At 32.0% G+C, this 19039-nt stretch overlaps 2 protein-coding genes across 2 annotated transcripts in view; one reads left to right on the top strand and one right to left on the bottom strand.

The window, feature by feature from the left end:
• The window catches only part of LOC129223499 (ATP synthase subunit e, mitochondrial-like), a 30418-nt gene extending 26739 nt beyond the window's left edge, over nt 1–3679 (bottom strand). Inside the window, exon 1 of the mRNA XM_054858069.1 lies at nt 3572–3679. Coding sequence (XP_054714044.1) covers nt 3572–3628 — 57 coding nt within the window. The 5' untranslated portion in view covers nt 3629–3679. The remainder of the gene's footprint in view (nt 1–3571) is intronic.
• A 603-nt stretch (nt 3680–4282) lies between these two features.
• Nucleotides 4283–19039, top strand: part of LOC129233803 (glycerol-3-phosphate acyltransferase 3-like) — a 119492-nt gene continuing 104735 nt past the window's right edge. Inside the window, exon 1 of the mRNA XM_054867781.1 lies at nt 4283–4705. Within this exon, the coding sequence (XP_054723756.1) occupies nt 4607–4705 (99 nt within the window). The 5' untranslated portion in view covers nt 4283–4606. The remainder of the gene's footprint in view (nt 4706–19039) is intronic.

The raw sequence follows: 19039 nt of genomic DNA, 5'->3' as shown, positions 1-19039 counted from the left end.
GAAAAAAACACTTCAGTGAAGCAGATAAATTTTTTAAACGAGGTAGACTTTCCAAAATTAATTAAAAATAGAAATAGGGGAACTGAATCCTAACCCCAGGCAGGGACACCGAATCACATCCCTCTTAAGACACTTAAATATAGCCTAAAGTGGCGTTTTAAATATTTCAGCATCAAAACATTTTCAGAAGAGAACTCCCGAACCCCTTCATTTGAGTTCACCATAAATGTCCTAAATTTGAATTTTTAAGGCTTCAGTTTTTAAATTTTTTTCTAGGAATAGTACCCCCTTTATTATTTTTCTATTGAAAGAGCAATTCCCCTCCCCACATCGCCAAAGACAACCTAAAGTTTTAAGACTTCAATTTCGAAAATGTTTCGAGAAAGACCCCTAATTTCCTAACTCTTACCTCACTCAAAAATAGCCAAAATAGCATTTCAATACTTCAGCATGGAGAAATTTTCTGGTACGTGGACGCCCCTTTGCTGTGGCGTAAACATTTTATCTCGTTAGCAATCACTCAATCGGTGATTCAGATTCAATTTTAAAACATTTTAGGAGCGCACATAATTTTCATTTATGCATGTAAAGTTGGCAAAAAAAAAAAAAACGAAAGGATGATCGAAAATAGCAAGAAAAAAGACTAAATTTTCAATTAGAGATGATTATTTCGAAAATTCAAGGAGAATAGCGAGCGACTCCGCGGTCTGCAATGCAGTGAGTTGGAAATAACAGAGCTATAACGGAAAAAAAAAGTCAAACTGTGCGAGTCTAAAAGCCACTCCTCCAAAAGCACGTTGCAAACAAAACAAGCCCATGGCGGAAAATCGAGAGAATGTCGATGTAAATTCGTGGTTATGGAACGGTCCAGTAATTAAAGCATATTTTTCAAATACTCAATTTTTCTTTTTTAAGTAAAAACTGAAAGTCATCGAATTTCTTTCCGTCGGACCTCCGTCTCGGAAATTTTGTCCAAGACGGAAATCCGTCCTGAGACGGAAGGTCTTACACCCATGATAATAACTACCTAAGTGGGGCAGGTTGAAATGCTGTCCCACCAGTGTACAGTACAGAAGAAGCCTATATTTCATTGTACTTTATAAATTTTATGTGAAGGGTTTAAATGAACTCAAGTTGAGAAAAGGACTTCTGCTCTTGAAACAGCAGCAGAAAATGTTCTTAGTAATTAAATTTCAATTAGAGAAGGCTGCTAAAACATGGATTGAGTAAAAGGACTCTTAAGACAGTATCTACGCAAATTTAAAATAAGTATGGAACCTAATGAAATTTGCTAGGCTGCAAGTTTGTTAATTAAGATTTTTTAATCAGTAAGGATAAGTATTTATTTTCACTTAAGTTTTTTTGCTAGTGTACCTAGTTGGGCAGGTTTTTAGTTTTTATTATGAAAATTTAAGGTGATGAAATAACAGAGTAAAATAAAACTTAATTGAAGCAAATATTTCTAAATTACATGCTAAGCTAAGTTTGTTGAAAATTGATTTGAAAATTAGATATCTAAAAATCACTATCTATAAAGTGTCCAAAGGTGCCCCACCTTCCCCAAGTATTAAAATAATTACTGGGGCACACGATTTTTCTCGAAAAATATTTAGGATCTTGTAAAACTTTCTCCGAAAAGATGTATTCATATCAATTTCAATTTCAAAAAAAAAAAAAAAAAAAATCTGTGCAAATAAAAGTTCAAATAACATCAGGGAAACAAAATGAGTGTATCTTAATTAGGGGAGATTAGGGATGGATGGGACTCCTTCAATTATTCTTAAAATAAACATTGTTTTCGATTTCCGACTCTTCCACTAAATGGAGCAACCATAAAACCATGTTTGTTGCTATAAATCATTTTAGTTGCAGAGTTCTATGAATGTATACCAGAAAAAAGGTATTTTACAGCACCAAAAGTAAATAACTACTTTGTTTTTAAGGTAAGTTTTCAATTTTATTTATTGATGTTAACATAATTCTTTTTGCTGTTTTATACACCTAATAATACAGCTTTTATAAAGTAATAGTTAAGTTAAACCTAAAAGTAGCATGCTTCTAGTAACAAGATATTTTACTGAAATATTGTGTAAAGGGAGGGATGGGACAGTATGGTTTAGGGAGGGATGGGACATCCTTCCCTTTTAATATCTGCAGCTAAATAATTATACTGATTGTCCAAATTTTTTAATATTTTATTTTTGGCATACTATCTTGTTTTGGAATTGAATTGCAGAATAAAAAGCCATTGAAATTATCAACTTGATATATAAGAATATTATCAACTTCTATGATTTTTTCCGAAACTAATTTCTTTACATTGAAAGTTTACAGTAGTATGACTAAGTTTTGCTTACTCCTGTAATATTTATCAATGTAAGTATTACTTTTATGTACTATATAATATACTTTCAATCAATTGGTTAGCTGTACTTCTTTGTAAGAAGTATAACAGTGGTTTCATTACAGGTTGTTTTCTCATGAAGCACATTATGCGAAGAAAAAACATATTGTTTACCGAAATGTAGTGTATTTTTGTAAAACGAAATTTTATATTGGAAAATAACATCCAGTTACTCAAATATAAACCATAAAATAAGTACTTTTTTAATGACTCGTGTTAAAGTTTCAGACTAATTAATTTTGTTTTTCTGATTAGACATTTTAAAACACTAATAAATAAAAATAATTGATGAATGTATTTTATGAATTGAATCGGGCCCTGATAATAGAACTCTAAGAATTTCAATTATGTTGGAAGAGTTGAAAGCAAGGATAATGATGAGACCCTCTTTATGAGGAAAAAATGAAAAAGGAAACTTTATATTTCCACAAACAACAGATAGTTCTGTGATTGATAAAATAGACATTATTGCCAAGTTGCCCCCACCAAATATGGTTGGTGGAACTAGTCGAGCACAAAAAATTTTCATTTGATGCTGATTTATTAAAGTATAATGTTAGATAAAATAGATGTTCCCAATGTTCAATAAACCTTACATGAATAAATGACATACTGTCTTTGTCATTTTTCATAATATTTTTTGAAAACTATGTATATGTATTTTAACTTCCAAAAATGTCCCATCCCTCCCTTACATGAGGGAGGGATGGGACATTTTTACTGCTATTGTAATTGTCTTCAGAAATGACCATTTTAATAATTACCATGAAATTTATATTTTTTAAATATATCAAAATGTTTCAACTTTCATGTTTGAAACTTTCAGTGTTATACCAGTAGAAAATAATTTATAAGAAATATTTTTGTGAGAATTGTCCCATCCATCCCTAATCTCCCCTACATGAATTTTAATGCAATACAAGTTACCGCGGTCTCTGAGACCTCACATCCTACTTTTTCACCTCTCTTGTTACAGGTTAACGACAAAAATTCGACATCATTATTAGTTATTAAAATGTTCTCTGGTTTTTAAATGACCTTTACGTATCCCTTTAAAAAGAAGTATACGATTATCAACATTGTAAATCCTAAAACACCTTTTCACTACATCCCTCGAAAAGAAATACATATAAAAAAATTCTAGTGGTAAAATTTTTAATACTATACCCTAATAAAAGGAGAAACACGGAGCGGAGCAGGCAATTCGATTTGTGGAGCCGCCATGTTTGCTGTTTGCTACTACTGCTACTGCTACTTCGAGGTTTACTTCAACTCACTTCATTTCATTCATCCCCCCCCCCCTTTTTTTAGTATACGTTCGAACATAGTAACCGTATTATCTCTCAAGTGTGGTAGGCGAGATCAGACGACCATCACTAGGCTCATTAGTGGACATCTAAAATCATTGACTTATTGCAATGGAAAAAAGACTTTTCCAACCTGTGTGAAGTGTGCCGACCATCAGGCCACCCCCGAACATATACTGAATTGTCTGGGACTTTCAAGGTGTGATCTTTTGGCGGATCCAATGTTGGTGTTGGATTTTTTGAGAGTGACGAATTTCATAGACCTGGTTTAGCGCTGCTAAACACCGGAGATTTGCAACAACAACATAGTAACCGTGACGTCCTCAAATCTACAGCTGTGGGCGACTAGGGTTGCGCGATCTTGACCGGAAGCAACCGGTAGGTTAATCACGTGACAGCTAATGATCACTTGCTCCAATCAACAGCTGAAAATGGTAACCGGTTGGATAACCGATAGATGATAGAACGCTGCGGTTTGTGACCGGTTACTTACCGGTATACTGGTGAGATTCGTCGAATGCAACCTAGAGCGACGGCTCGGTCATATCGGTGCGTATATTCGGTCGTGCCCAACCCATAAGTGAAATTGGCAAATGAAGAAGAGAGAAATCATTCATTTTGCGGTTCGTGTTTGTCTGGTTTTCAACCGTGCACCGAGCTTCAGCAAAATTTATTCATTCAACGCGACGTAGTGTAAAACGTTTTTTAATGATGTTACTATGTGTATAAATAACTTGTCATGCTTTTTAAATTCCGGAGTATACTCGCTTATTACCCTATAATCTCATTTCAATGAAAAATAGCATGATTTCTACATGAATTCGAGAAGTTAAATGTATTATTTGAACTGTGATGAAATTTAAAACTTTTTACTTATTCGCACTTGTTTTCAAAGATGGTGTTTGTAATAATATTTATACTATTTGTTGCTTCTCTTGGACGGTCTTTGGGACTGCACGATAACTATGCAAAATTTCTTCTAAAGCTCTTTGAGGTGATATTTCTTTCTCTAAAGCACAAGAGTTCAGTTTCTCTATCTTCAAACTTAACATTTTGTTTATTTAATTATATCTTAGGGTTATGTGTTATCAGTAACATTTCCGTAGTATTACCTTTCTTTTTTACCAATTTTATTTATAACAATTGTCAAGTTTTCTATTTTAAAACGTTAAATGTCACCAAATGTCATTTATTGCTTCATGCATCTTTTTAGTTATTGTAATCTTTAAATTATGTTATTTTGTACGATCCTCAAATCAAAGTAACCTGATTTCTTCTCCAAATCGGAGTTTTTGGCGAAAAATATGTAATTACGGATCTATTTTTTGTGAATCATTATAATTTGTAAGTAATGATTTCATTTTATAACATAGTTCTTAATGCCAAGTGATTGATTGGATCATTAACTTTTTTAATTTAATTTGGAGGTGCTGACACTTTTGTCCTAAAAGTTGCATTAGGAAATCTTGTCAGCAGAGTTCAAAATTAGCCAGTAGACTGACTAACATTAGCAATTTGAGTCAGTTAGGTGTCAGTGGCACCTAATATTTTTTTCTTAGTTGCCAAAATATGTAATTTGGTTGTAGTTTCCAGATTATGTTGATTTATACAAAAGTGTATAAAAATGAACATAAAACTTAAACTAGCTTTTGAAAAAAACTTGAAATATGCACAGTACAAAGTTGTAACTATAGTGCATGTAAATATGAAGAATACAATACCAATCCACAAAGTTAGGCAACAGAATGATGACTGGATAAAAAATTGCAGTTGTCAAGACAAAATTTATAGTTGCAAAATACGACTAACAATGGCTAATTTCGAGCACAATTTGTCAGGAATGCTTGACATAATTTTTTTCTCTGCAAGTACTCTTTCAAAACAATAAATATACTACATCCCTCCCCCCCCCCCAAAAAAAAAAGCTTTTGTGGGTAAACATGGTATGCTGATGAATTGTGTAAATAATTCACATTTCAAAACCTATTGTTGATTTGAACTTAGAAATTAGACCTGAGGTGTTATAAAAGAGAAATAGAAGCTTCCTTAATGTATCAAAGATTATATTTTTGTGCTATTCTCATAGTTCCCGAAAATTTTACTTGAGTCCAATTACATCCCTGAAGTAAGGTTTCCTAACCAATGCTTGTACTGTAAAAGAAGAAAAGGTTTTTTGTAGCTCTGGAATAAGTGCATGCATTTTGCATTACATTTTACAATCAAATTGTTCTGTACCGTTATTGGTCAATACCTGCATTTGTTTCAATGAAAATCATGTTCTATGTATTTAATTTTCACTTCAAAAGTAATTTCTTTTCTAAATTATAAATAGAGTAGTGTAAAATCATTCAATAGAAAATGATCAAACGCAAAATAATTTAGGTCCATCTTGCTTGTCTCACCTTTGCATTTTTCTCCTTCGTCATAATAGTTACAATCACCATGAGGAAAATTAAAATGGATGAAAAATGAATGGATTTAACTTGATCAGTGGAAAAATAAGAGTAATATAGAAAATAATGTGTTTTCTAATTTTTGGAAAAGTCCAGTGGGGACAATCTAAACAATTAAACTTAAAAACGAAACTTATTACTTGAGATAACACCTAAAAGGCATCTTAAGTGGGTTCATTTTATTCACTTGTTGAAAGAATAATTTTAGCTATAGTGAAGAATAATTAATTTTGTTCAAAGAATAATTTGAGTAATTTCCTTAGTTTTACAGCTGTAAATGCTTTGTGAAGAATATTGACTTTAAACATGTTTTGATCGTTTATGTTATGGGATCATTTACCTTTCAGTGTAAAAATTAATTTTACTTCGATCATTCCATAACTTTTGTTAGCATTTGTTGTTCTATTGGATTAAAGTACTCTGAATCAGATATAGATTTCTAAATTTTTTAAATCATGTACGTTCCCTTAAGAGGCCGCATCAGACAGCTTCCCGGTTTTCGACTCCCTATGTTAACCTACGGGGCAGAATGTCTTCTCATTCTTGCGATAGCTCATCGGGAAATTGAGATTTTCAAACTTTTCTTTTTTTGACTCAATCTATGACGACTATAGCGTGCTTCTGTCTTTGCCGTTTTTCATTAAAATAATTCAAAATTTTTTTTATTCAAACTTGAAGTTGAACTTTGGGAAAAAGTGAATTTTTGACGAACCAGAAGGAGTATTCGGATTTTTGAAAAGATAGAAGCATAGCGTATAATCTCAGCTTTCTAAAGATGTTAAAATATTTTCGATAGCTTTAATAGAATAGCAGTAATCAAATAAATGGTGAGCCTATTCCAATTAACAAACTAAAAATTTCCATCCCCCTTTACGAAGATACGAGATTCGCCTCTATGCAAGTGATTTATGGCCTTTTCGGGGAAACGGTCAGCACCCCACTTGTGGGCGTGTTTCTTCTCCACCTGCTGTCCACAGATCGACTGTCCTAAATAGCTGTCTGGAAAGCGTTTTTTTCTTCGCTTGAGATGAGAATTGCGAGGAAAAAACCTGGCAAAAATGACGCTCTTAAATAATTTTAATTTTGCTTAATTTTTAATAAATAACTTTTTTTTTTTTGTAAAATTATGTATATAAACACAAAATTTAAGCTTTAAAAGTATTTAAACTACGATTTAAATGCAGTTGCAAAGCTTTGGAGGGGGGGGGGGATTGAGAGTTTACGTGCTTCTCTCGAAGGGATAAAATTAATTGAACTCACCCATTAAATAATTTTTAATTAATTTCGTCACAATGTAACTATATATATTTTTTTAATTATTACATCATATAAAAAGGAAAGAATATTTGAATATGCCTAGAAGAAAATTTGAACTTTATCAGTTTTGTTTGCTTTTCGAGTATTATTGGAATTTAAGGACAGTGCGAAAAAAGATATGTAATTCAATGGTTTTAAACCCAAGGATATATATTATCGCGATTTGTCTATTACTTCTTTTTTCATTGAATTAGTAATTAACATAAAAAAATACATAGTATGTATGTGCTTACCCAGTAGAGTTATGGCAGGTCAGAAAGCAAATCATAAGTTTATGATCAGTAGCGGATTTTAAAGGTGAGGCAGCCCCCCTCCCCCCTAAAGGGATGAATTAATTTAACTATTTTATTAATTATTTTTAATTGAATTCTTTTTTGCATTTTTTATATAGGTTATTAACACGAAACACTCACAGCATATTTCAAATAAAAGCATTCTTGTTTGCTAAAGAAGTAATATTAAAGTCAGAGGCCCTAAAGTGGCAGAATACATTTAACTCACTGGTTTCGAATTCTAGGGAACGTATTATCGCCATTCGTCTACTAATTCTTCTTTTATGGAATCAATAATTAATATTTTTTAAAAAATGTGTAGGTTCACCTAAAAAAGTCATTTTGATCCAGGCAGCTATTTGCCAAATAATAGATTTCTTTTTCAGCTCATAAAAAATGCAAAATGATGGAAATCACATGATGGTAGTTTCTTGGAAAAATCATGATTATTAATGGAAACGGCATGTAGTATCAATATGTTATCTCAACTGTGTCATGACTTTAAAACAAATCAGCAACTGCTTTGAAATTCACACAGAAATAGTTTCTGAATTCTTCAATAAAACTTATGTTTTATGAAGTTATGATTTTCTTACTCAAATAATATTTTGTAGTTAAAATATAAATTAATTTATAAAAACTTAAATGAGGGATGGGTTTATTTAATAACATTGCCCTCAATGTTCCTAATTAAAACCTCTCATTGTATAGCATCTCAGTGACATTAAATTGGGTTTAGTATTTAGTGGGCTTGAGACGTTGAAGATGTTTTCCGTCCACATTCAAAATATATTAGTGCATAATATTCCTATATTTAGAAGTAGATTCGTTGATCGCAAAACCATTTAAAAATAAATTCATTAAAACTCTATTGTTAAACATCGAAAAGGCGGTGGGGGGGGGATTCCATTTTACGGGCTTCCGCCAAAAGATTTTTCTATATCCTATCCGTTTTCAGCTTATATGAAACAGCATGGTTATTAGAGTGGTCCAAAATAGGCCTTTTTATTATTTTTTATTTTATTGGTTTTACTCTCCCATACGGTTTCACCTATGTAAAAAGTAATTATTGTGAAGTTTGAGCTCATAATTTTAACATTTGGAGAGAGGTAGCTTAACAACCTCAAAGTTCTGCGCTTTTCCATCTTATGCTACGAATGTAGGTAGAAATAAAACGGATGCTAGGAAAAGTAAGTATTTTCATCTCATGGGCAAATACACAAAACTTTCCAATCTTTCAAAATCCAAACTTTTAAGATTGCAGATGAAACGTAATAAACTGGGGTTATAATAAGCGAGCTTGGGCCACAAGGGGACATTTTTTTGCGATTGTTTTCCGAAGTGTTAAAGTTATTAAACTCATACTTCATACTGTAATAAAAAACATTTTTGATGATTTTTTAATCTCTTATGGCAGTGGTACCAAACCTTTTTCTACTTGGGACTGTACCTCATATTAAAATGATTCTCGTGGTTCAGAACATAACTAAAATTTGAAAATGTTCAACATTTTTTTAAATAGCATGTGAAAACGAGGAAAAAAGAATGAAAATTAAAAACCAATAATTGATGTAATCATTACTTGATGCATCTTTTTTTAATTGCATCAGTTTATCAGAAACTAATTCTGAATATTTAGCTCAATTTTTGACGTTCTCATTGAACGTGCTTTTTGATTTGTTGAGTTTAAAGAAGACCATGGGCCACACGTATCAACTTCACAGATGGTATGTGCCCCTCGAGCCGCAGGTTGGGTGCCACTGTTCTTATGGTATAACTTTCACACTGTTCCGATTCATTAGTATTCTTTTCGTGAAACATTTAGCGTAAACAAAAAATCTGAAAAGAAAACCTGAAATTTATTTAAAACTCTTGCTTTTAAAAACAGATAAATCAATTACTACGCACAAATTCGAAAAGAGAAAAAAAGGACATTGAAAAAAAAAGTAAGTAATGATTCAAGACTGCAATCTTTGATTAAAAAACTTCAGAAACAAATTTGATTTTTTTTTCGAACGCTTTGCTAATTCTAAAATTTACCCTTTGAATTAAAACAGTATGTTTCAAGTCCGAAAACTACGTTCCCTGATAATTCGCATCGATAAGAGGGATCGAGTGGGGGGGGGGGGTTAAGGATTCTGTCATCCCCATAGAGCTTGACAAATATGGAAATTAATGCAAAAAACTTATCATAATTATCATTCTTTTTCCGTTACTTTTATTTCGATTCACATTTCTACAAATGAATTTATAATTTATCATACCAGTGTGTTTAATTAAATCAGGATAAGTTTAATTGATTATTAAATATACTGACTTCTTGTTAGAAAGTTAATGATGGAGTCGCAGCGACCAATGAAGTTCTTAAACGTAATTTTCATAATCGACTATTAGAATGTGAAGCAGAGGCTGAAATAGATCAAATGCTACAGAATATAGATTGCAAAAGATTAAAATAATACTAGAATATATGTCTTTTCAAAAGTAACAGCTTTGCTTTTATTTGAAAATATCATTTCAAGTCAAAGTAGTTTCTTTAAAATTGGGAGGGGGGGAGGCCTTGTTTTGGCACATTTGTTTTGGCACATTCCTCAAATTTTGAATAATTGTTTCATTTTGGTGAGTTCAGCCAGACCGCAGGAATTTCGCTCCCATTTGCCTGGTGCTGGACGGTAATGATGCGGTAATATTTGATGAACAAGAGCGGCAAATTCAAATCGCAACGTGATCCATATTTTGTTTTATCAATCCTGCAAATACTTTTGATTTGCAGATTGATAATGCTGCATTTCGAAGGAAAACGAAATGTTTATGATAATACTGCATATCCTTCTTGTGCATAAAAAGTCGCATGTAAAAGCATTTTAATAAATCAAATTTAGAAAACAAATAACGAATATAAAATTAACAAAATTTCGAGTTTTAGTGCATAAGGAAAGGAAAGTTAGGCGGCACAAAACACCGATTGTGTAGAAGATTTCGGTCGAAACTAAAATGCGCTAAAAGAGTCGATGCAAAAATTGTATGTGAGCCGTCACATCCAATACTACACACTGAAAAGTAGCTCTGCCAATTCCCCTGCCAATCAATTTTGAGCGTTGACAGCATAGAAGGAAAGACGTCCCCCCAAAACCTGTCAGCCGCTCCACGTAGAGGGGGAAGAAAAACACTACAGTTTTTTCTCTCTCTCTCTTCCGAAAGCTAGAAAATTTCTGTCTGATGAGTCCTCTTAAAAGTTTGATTTCAACTTTTAATTAGATAACTTTTTTTTTTCTTCAAGTTTTAAATTCATGTTAAAATGTATTATTTTGAAAGAATTGTTCCAATACTTATTAGAAGTATACTTAAAATTACAAATGAATGGACAACAACAGCATTTTTTGTTTTTAATTTTAATAATCTCATAATGACCTAAAAACATCAGAAAACACTTTTTGTCCAATCTCAAAGCGACATTTAAAATTTTTTTTACTACAGTGAAACCTGTGTAAGTTGACCACTTGCAGTGCATTACTTTAGTGGTCAACTTAAACCAGGGTTGGCTTTTTGCCGGCAGAAACTGGTTTTTGCCCTGCCAGTGGCAGAAACTGGTTATAACCGGTAAAAACCGGCAGAAACTGGTAGAAACTGGCAAAAACTAGAAAACGTTTTTAATAGCTCTAGTAATTACTTAATGACAGGCAATTAAGTAAAATAAAAAATATAACTCCATTTCGTCATTGCAAAAACTTAATATAATAGTTATTTAATAATTGGTGTAAAAATATGTTAAATAACAAAACTGACATTTCCAAAGCAAAGTAAAATTTATCATAGTTGAAATTGCTATGCGTTAGAAATTTTAGCCTTGTAATGTTGTAAGTAACAAATTTTTCAGTTTGTTGTTAATAATTATTTTGTTTGCATTTAATTTAAAATGTAATATATATATATATATATATATATATATATATATATATATATATATATATATATATATATATCAAATATTTAAATAAATACAGATTTGTTTTGTTTCATTAAACTCTAAAATTCAAGAACTTCTCATTTTACACTTAATATAACTGAACAAAGCTATTCTAAAAGAGCTTAATCAAGCAGTTACTGATAATCATTTACTCGCCTTATATGCTCCATCCAAAGTATTTGGGAGTAAATTTATCATGTAATCAAAAAGAAAGTGCCCGCACTTTACTCACAAATATTAACCCTGATTATGTACCTTATACCATTGCTTTACAAAACAAATCGGCCCCTTTTCCCAAAACCTATTTTTCCAATCACGTGATAACAACTACTCCAAATACCGCATGGTGGTGCAGTTTGAAAAAATGTGCTATAGATGAAAGTTATGTGAATCTTGCTTGTTCTTTGAGGATAATGCCAGCTAGTTCTGCTGGGATTGAAAGAATCTTCTCAAATTTCTCCTTTGTGCACAACAAATTGGGAAATTGGTTAGGTTTAGAAACAGCGTCAAAACTTTTATTTTGTTAGAGGCTGCTGCAGTGGGGAAACAATGTAAAATTTGATTTTGAATGGTGGTAGTGTTGTAAATAAATTGTATTTGGGTTAATATTTAATTATTTTTCTTATACATTTTCTATTGTATGTCAGGAGGTCATTTTTTGAGTTTCTGCCAGTTTCTGCCATAAATGTGGCAGAAAGGGGTTTTTGCCATTCCGGTTTTAACCGGTTTCTACCAGTGGTTTTTACCGCCTCGGCAGAAACCTGCCAGCCCTGACTTAAACAGGTGGTCAACTTACAAAGGTTGATTTAAATGACAAGAACTAACTCCGTTCCTGAAAAAGGCGGTCAACTTACAAGGGTGGTCAACTTCACAGGTTTTACTGTACTAGAAATTGATTAGTTTCGTTTTCCGCTAAAACAGGCAGTCACGTGACTCTCCGAGAAGTGACGTGGGATGTGCCTCACTTCGCACCAGCTTAACGTCTTTCTGCGATGTCCGTGTGCTTTATGTAGGTGCTTCAGGTACTTCTGTGTTTAGTTAGGGTATTTATTTAAGCAATTAATTTATTACATTTTAATGACAAAGTTACTTTGACAATGAGAAGCCTGTAGATGTTGTTTACATTGATTTTCAAAAAGCTTTTGATAAGGTACCGCATGTTGCTCTACTTAGCAAATTAGCTGATATAGGAATAGGAGGGAAAACTTTCATTTGGGTAAAAAACTGGTTGACTGGAAGGAAACAAAGGGTAGTTGTAAGGGGAAATTATTCTAATTGGAGTGAGGTTTTAAGCGGGGTTCCTCAAGGATCAGTGTTAGGGCCTGTTTTGTTCATTGTTTTTATAAACGATACTTATAAAAATATTTCTGGGAACATGAATTGTTTTGCTGATGATGTCAAAGTTATGGGGAGTGTAGAAAATGAAGAACAAGCAAATCAGATGCAAGAGGATCTAGATCATATTACGGAGTGGGCTGATAAATGGGATATGGCTGTTGATGTTGGGAAATGTCAAGTGATACATTTATGGCATGGAAATAAGTGTGTATAAGTTATTATTTGCAAGGTTCAGTCATTAGTCAGGCAGAAAAAGTTACTGATCTGGGTGTCTTAATAAGTCAGGATTTCAAGTTCAGCCAGCAGTGTAGCATAGCTAGCAACAAAGCAAATAAGATGCTTGGGTTTATCAATTGATCTATTTCAAACAAATCTAAAGAAGTTCTTCTGCCCTTATATAGAAGTTTGGTAAGACCTCATTTGGAGTATGCTGTTCAGTTTTGGTCTCCTTATCTTAAGAAATATATTAATGTATTGGAAAGGGTTCAAAGGCGGGCTACAAGGCTAATAAATATACTTTATCATTTAGACTATGATTCCAGGCTTAGAAGGCTAAAAATGTACAGTCTTGAGCGAAGAAGAGACCGAGGGGACATGATTCAATTGTTTAAATTTATTAAAATGAAAGATGTTACGGGGCTGAAGTTTAGCATTGAAAACAGGACTAGGGGTCATTGTTTTAAGCTATTTAAATCTCAGGCTAACATGGATATTAGGAGCAATTATTATTATAGCAGGGTAGTGGAACCTTGGAGCAGCTTACCGGAAGAGGTGGTAATGAGCACGGGAGTAGATAGTTTTAAGAGGGCCATTGATTTTCACTGGGGATTGTAAATTGACTAGGACCAGTCTAGCTGAGCCCAGAGCCTGTTGCTGGTCGTCACTTTTGTATTTGTATTTCTTGTATTTATTTATCAGTCGAAAATATGGTTTTTTACGATCATTACATGATGGTTGAATGTTATCAGTTTCCAAACCACTTTCTTAAAATGAAAAAAAAAATATATCCATTGTATATTCAGAAGGGACTGTTCTATTCTTCCCCTGCGCTTGCTCGCGCTAGTGTTCAAATTTTTGAGAATTCTCCCACTTTACCTTTGGGAAGCGAAGGATGTACAGATTAAATGGGAATGACACTTTCCAGGAATTTTGAAAGATTGCACACCTGCAGGTGGTCAATGGTCACCTGAGACATTTGTTTTAGATGAAGAGAAGGCATCACATAAACATGATTCATTTTTTGATTTTGCTTTGAAAGCATATTAATGCAGGCAGAAATTCAATTAATTTCATGCATCAAATATAGAAGTTATTTCAAGAGTTATGAAAAGTGATTTATCAACTTTTTTTTAATGCTCAAAAATAAGAAAAAAACTTCATAACTAATATATGACTTTTCCATGCTTAATTTGACTTAAACATTGATTTACATGAAAAATTATTTTAATAGTTTATATGTCCTAGGCTCTATTAAAGTTACTTATTTTCCAAAGTTCTCACAACTTCAACAGTAACTTTTTTTAAGCCATTCATTACATTTTTATAAAATGTTTTTTTTTTTTCTTTTGCTGTATTGTTAAGAACAGAAAAAAATGTACTAAAATTGTTTAAAAAAAGTAATTACTGAAAATTACTTAAGCTTAAAGTTATATTTTCTTTCAATTTTAGCTTTCGTTTAAAATTGTAATTATTAGTATTATTTTTAAATTGACATGGCCAACAAATGCTCTTAGGGTAAATTAAAATGGGGGAAAAAAACTAAACTTTTCTGTAAGCTTGGAAATATAGACTCTGTAAGAATACCAAAATATTTACTATTATTCATCATAATGCATATACAAAAAGGTTTTCAAAATGAAAATTTTTGAATTAATTCTTGTTCTTACATCCTTTCTCCTCCACTTGTAGCTTTTTTTTTTTTTTTTTTTTTTGAAGAACTTGAATATTGGAAAAAGAAATTGAACTAGAACTGATTGAAATATCACATTTTGTATCAAACAACATCTCAGTTGGAATACATGAAATACACCGCCAGCTCAGTCATTTCCAGCCGAGGACTGCAGTTTCGTGCTTATTAGCACTCATCAGCCCGGCATAGGAAAGTGACTGAGCTGGAGATGGAAAACCTCTTAAGGAAGCCAAGAGTGCGAAACAAACTGGTAGCTAATATAGAATCAGCAGACCAGACGAGTGACCGAAGCAATGGTTCGGTTCAACTCGAAGATTGAACGCAAGGCATGGTATGTTCAGTAAATTGGTCTGCTGATTCTATATTAGCTACCAGTTTGTTTCGCACTCTTGGCTTCCTTAAGAGGTTTTCCATCTCCAGCTCAGTCACTTTCCTATGCCGGGCTGATGAGTGCTAATAAGCACGAAACTGCAGTCCTCGGCTGGAAATGACTGAGCTGGCGGTGTATTTCATATATTTCTGCTTTAGCCCTGGCTAATGGGCGGTAATTTACTGAAAACATCTCAGTTATTCTAATATACTTTTTCTATAAATTAGTTTTTGTTTCGCGTACATGTTTTTAGCATTAAAATAACGTGTTTCGTTTTTCTTAATTTGCTTACAACTTTTTTTCTGAGTTAGCAGCAATATTGAAAGAGATTTTACAATTATCCCATGCCATAAACTTTCAAATTTAATTTTTAAAACATTGTACTTGAAAGGGATTAAAATCGCATGCACATGGGATTATCCAAGACAGTCAAACCCCAAACTTATTAACTCTACAGCCCATCCACCTCTATTTTCTCATTTATATTAATAATTGCGACTTATTAAGCATTAACTTAAAAAATATACGAAGAAATCAGTTTTTACCTGCATCTTTGATTTCAGTCAAAAATTTAAAAAAAATGCTGGTTTGTAACGTTATTTTCTGCAAATTAGGGTGTCAGCTTTCTAGAATCCTTGTTCCATTATACAATAATCTTTGCAAATCGAAAATGTATTCAAAGTATTAAATGTACTTAACAAATAAGGAAATTTAGCGAATCATCAGCGTTTAACTCCTATTGAAAAACATAGTGCGAGGGAGTGGGGCGTAGTGTGAGAGGTACGTCTGATGTCAGGCCAATCAGGGGTCGTTTCTTCTCATGACGATTCTGGGGCAATTACAATGCTTAATAAGTAATAAATGAATTTTTTGCGCAGAAAAAGAATTAGATTTTCGGATTTAGGGGATAATTTTTGATAAGTTAGCAAAAAAATTTAGAAAATCTAAGAAGTTGTTGTTGTCCATTGTTCAGATTTTTTTTTCCTGCTGAGTTTTTATTCCACTTCTTTTCAACTTATCCTCTTTCAGAGAAATTTTAATTGCTAGGTCATGTTTTTAACTGAACTGTATTTTGAATCATTAGTTTTAATTTGAAAATAGGTCTTCGAAGTACAAGCTGGATTCTCTTGTCCAAGCTCTTATAAACATAGGTTATTTATTGATTGTGGTCAGTTGTTTAATTTTTATTTAATGTAATTAAGAAGAAAAAAAATCTTGTACAACTTAATGTAAGCTTTTCAGCTGTTTGTCTTTTTCTTAATGTGTTAAAAAAGAAAAGCATCAATTTTTTAAAGAAATTTAAAAGTTACTTCCTGCTTTCCGCAAGGGCACCCATATGGGGGGGGGGTCAAGCCCCCCCCCCACTTTGAAGTTAGGACTTCCTTGCTTTTAGTATTTTTTTCTTTGCAAAAATGTAAAAACCTTTCTTCTCCAGCAACTAATGAATAAGTTATTAAAAATGTCAAATTTTAATAACTCTAATCTGTAAAACTGGTTTATATGGGGAAAATATCTGAGCCCCCCCCCCCCTTAAAATTTTGCATATGGGTGCCCTTGGCCTTCCGAAATGAATAAAAGTTTTAAGTGTTTAATAAAATATAAATAAGTTTTTGAATAATTTGCATGTTAATTGTTTACTATTTTTTTAATGCATGGATTGTATAAATTAAGCTCAATTACTAATATCTGGTTTCTTTTTATTTCTCTAACTCACTTTCAATTTAGTACAATTACTTTTTAAAATGTTCCCACGAACTAAATGAAACCAAGTTGAAAATATTTAAAAAAAAAGAGAGAGAAAAAAAATCTTGTAAGCAAATAAATCAGTAGAAGCTTGATGAATTTTTTTTAAAAATTCATGTATTACAGTTTTTTTTTTTTTTAAATTTTATTTTATTCTTCATTTTTAAAATAACACTGATTGTAGATTTTGTGTTATATATACTCTGTGCAAATTTTACTTACATTTATATTTGGAAAAGATTTTACTGCATAATGTATTCAAAATAGCTAAGTAAAAATTCATCCATTAATAATTACACCTCTATTATCAGCATTTTATATTAGCTGAGTTAGATGTCTGATTCTTCAAGATATTTTTTCCCCAACTGATTTTCAATCTTTTTTTCACAAGTGCTTGAAGTGCTTTTTCCTTGTTCTCAATTTTGGAAATTGAAACCTAATACAGTTTCATGACTGATAATGATAAATCTCCTGATTCTTAGATTTCTGTATCATTACTTTATCTAAACATTTAGTTTATGTTATCAGAATAAAGTTTCAAGCTAGAAAACTTTTTCAAAGTGCATTGTGAATGTTTCTGAAATTGTTTTAATTATTACTCAAACTTTTAGCAAAAAATAGTTCTAATATGATGTTTTAATTCTCTCTGAATTGTCATTACATTTTTACTTTCAAATTAAAAATAAAATGTAATCCTATCAGGGTTCGCCGATATATATCATGATATATATCCGATATTTATTTTGAAAATATCATGACATTTTGATATTTTCGATATTTATTTTTTCCACTACGGTGTTTTCAGTATAAAAAGTATAATTATCATAGTGAAAATGTTCATTTGTTATTAAAAATAACCAAAACCTTATGTACTGAATTTTTATTATGTATGATAATATATCATTAATATAACAAAGTAACATAATATTCCTTTTTTACTTGTATTTTACATTCATAAAATTGTTAGCAATGTAACAATTTTAATTCATATTAAAAGTGCCTATTTAATTATTGAACGATGATCAGAAAAAAAAATATCTCATGGCTGTGTGCCAACTAATTCATGTCATTTGTCTCTGTAAATCATATTACTGTAACAGGGTTCGCGTTTACGCGCTATAGCGAGTTTTTTACGCAAATTCGCGGGAAAGGGACCCAACTTCCGCGAAAAATCGGGTCCCAGGGACCCAGAAAACCCAAAAGATAAGAACCAGAAAAAAATTGGAGAAAATGTTAAAGATTTATTTAGTAAATGCTTTTAATCCTCAGTGTCCAGGAGAATCAACAGAGAGGGATCTAAATGACCCTATCTCTTTATCAGCTATTCAAACACTCCCCTATTGTTGACCAGTCAATGGAATTTTAGTGATAGGACTGGAGCCTACAGTGACCTCCTGGGCATAGCTCAGGGAGCAAAATATTGCAAGTTCATAAATAGCCCGTTGTACTGTATTCTAAGAATAAGCTCTCCCTCAACTTTTATCTTGAGAAAATTCCTAAAAACAGCAATAAAGACTAAAAGTAAGAGTGGTTTCAATGCAATCTTCAGGATTAAAATAAGACAACTGTACAGTAAAAATATAGCTATTTTGCATTCATATAACCAGAATTACTTTTGAAAATCATTATTTTGCATCCCCAACAAAAGGAGGGAAGAAAAAAAATGACAAACATTTTCCAGATCGCGCTAAACACAAAGTTCTGAACTTCAAATTTTTCTTGTTAAATTACTTATGAATAGTTGAATTATATACAAAAGCATTTTAACTTTGTTCTTTTTCTTGTAATTCATCTTTTTCTGATGAGCTATTTTTATTTGGACTTGCAAAAGTCGGGTATTAATCGATCGCGCCATTTTGAAACTAGCGCGATTTTAAAAATAGCAGAGAAGCCAAAACAGGTATTTTGAACGAGTCAAAATCAAGTCAAATATATTGATTTAAGATTGCAAATGAGCAA

The sequence above is a fragment of the Uloborus diversus genome, chromosome 1 (assembly GCF_026930045.1).
Source record: "Uloborus diversus isolate 005 chromosome 1, Udiv.v.3.1, whole genome shotgun sequence".
Taxonomy (NCBI): domain Eukaryota; kingdom Metazoa; phylum Arthropoda; class Arachnida; order Araneae; family Uloboridae; genus Uloborus; species Uloborus diversus.
The sequence above is the reverse complement of the archived record's forward strand: the minus strand, read 5'-3'. Positions and strand labels throughout refer to the sequence as shown.